Raw genomic sequence first — 1,692 nt, 5'->3', positions numbered from 1 at the left:
GTTTTGCGGTTGATGTCATGCGGAGGGGAGAGGGGGAGGGGGGGGGGTATACGTCTTAATAAAAAACATCCTACCTTAGTCCCCTCTCCTAAAATTCAGAGCGCTGATTGCGCGTTACAGAAACATTAATTTTCCCTTCCTTCATCATAGTTTGGAGGGGTTATAGTGGGTGCTGTCGCGTATACTCGATTAATTTTATACGACTAGTCTCGTATCGGCTGCTTGTGCGAACGGTCCGCTTCTCATAACCGAGAGAAAAAATGTATTCCGTTGGAGGAAGCAACGGCGGCAACAACGGCAGCAGCGGCAGCAGACGTATGAATTATTACGTGCCGATTCCCGATGTTGAAACTCCAACGTGTGAAAACAAGTAAGTTTTGTATAATTTATAGAGCTTTATATTTTTTATATCTTTTTTGCGAATTGTATTATTTTGAAAGTAATCTCATTATTTTTTTCTACAGCATTTCGTTGGATCGTCGCGCGGTTCGTATACTCAGCAGACGATACGCGCTGACAGCTACGGAATACAAATTCCTCGAAATTGGTATCAACGTGGGTCCACCGAGCTACGTGGAGATCGCCATTGGAGATCCTCGCCGAGGAAAGGAACTGCTGTTGTCTCTCGAAACGTGGAAGGCGCTATACGAGCAACGGCAAAATATTCAGAATTTCTTTCGCAATGACTTCAAAGATATCCATAGTTTTATAAACGTTGGACCGCTAACGGTGAGAGTTTGTACGGTTAATAACATCAAACTCATACGTCTCGAATCTGCAAACGTATGCTTGAAAATGACCGAATCGACGTTGCATCGTATGTTCGATCTCGATCGATGCATCGATGCGAGATTCAATCATTTGATCAGAATACTTGCGACGGTCGATGCAAAGTTTGCGCAGTTCTCCGATATCGCGTCCACTGCGAAGGATCCCGAGGAAGCGTCGAATGTAATATACGCTAGCGATGCGTTCAATACGAATCAGATCATCGATTGCGAGCTCGCAGCTTTAGTTTTTAGCACGTAAGATATATTATGTAAAAGAAGAGTTAAATAAACAGGCTTTTCTTACACCCTAAAACGAACGATGTATTTTTCTTTTGCGTGCATGTCCTTCACCCACTGTATCTAAAATTATCTTTCCTTCTCCCAATTATTTATTATAAAGAAAAGAAACGCGAGCGAAGGGGCGCGAGCGAGAGAGGACGCGAACGAAGAGACGCGAGCGACAGAGAACGCGTTCACATGTGTCGATGCTCCGTCGAACTTTTGCCTGCCATTGTAGTGCGAGACATATTTCATTTTAATTTCTTTTCGTTGGAAGGGGCTATCCGTTTGTAAACTGTTACCATTTCTTTCACTGGTGACATTTTACCCCGCTTCGTTCTGCAACCGTCGTTGCAGAACCGAGAATTCAGTCTCGTCGAGTCCACGAAACTAAACGTTCAAAAAGTTTCGATAGTGTCAAAAAATGGTGCAATACGTAGAAGTGTTGATTCCGAGGGAGGGCACGGTACGGAAGACACGGTGATAGTGTATAGTGAATAGTGACATAATATAGTTTTTTAAATGTTTTTTTCTGTTTAGCAGATGCAGTTAAATATACAGGTCGTGACGGATGAGCGGTGGGTGCGGGTGCGCATTGCACGGGAACACGTAAGTCTTATTTTTTGTGTGTGCGCGCATGTTT

General features: G+C 43.7%; 1 protein-coding gene across 1 annotated transcript; it reads left to right on the top strand.

Annotated features, from left to right (window-relative positions):
- The first annotated feature begins 124 nt into the window (after positions 1-124).
- On the top strand, positions 125-1,029 carry LOC112468432. The gene is made up of 2 exons (XM_025037595.1): positions 125-370; positions 465-1,029. Exons 1-2 carry the CDS (start codon positions 261-263, stop codon positions 1,027-1,029), a joined length of 675 nt encoding a protein of 224 aa, XP_024893363.1. The 5' UTR covers positions 125-260.
- Positions 1,030-1,692: the final 663 nt, after the last annotated feature.

This window comes from Temnothorax curvispinosus, unplaced genomic scaffold (genome assembly GCF_003070985.1).
Source record: "Temnothorax curvispinosus isolate PA1 unplaced genomic scaffold, ASM307098v1 QBEX01018470.1, whole genome shotgun sequence".
In the NCBI taxonomy this organism is placed as follows: domain Eukaryota; kingdom Metazoa; phylum Arthropoda; class Insecta; order Hymenoptera; family Formicidae; genus Temnothorax; species Temnothorax curvispinosus.
Note: the sequence above shows the minus strand (reverse complement) of the source record. Positions and strands in the feature narration are given on the sequence as shown.

Bases quoted from the DNA above. Each gene is read 5' to 3' on its own strand.
- LOC112468432 (XM_025037595.1), top strand. From the start codon at position 261: ATGTATTCCGTTGGAGGAAGCAACGGCGGCAACAACGGCAGCAGCGGC. The intron at 371-464 runs GTAAGTTTTGTA...TTTTTTCTACAG, and splicing joins ACTCCAACGTGTGAAAACAA to CATTTCGTTGGATCGTCGCG.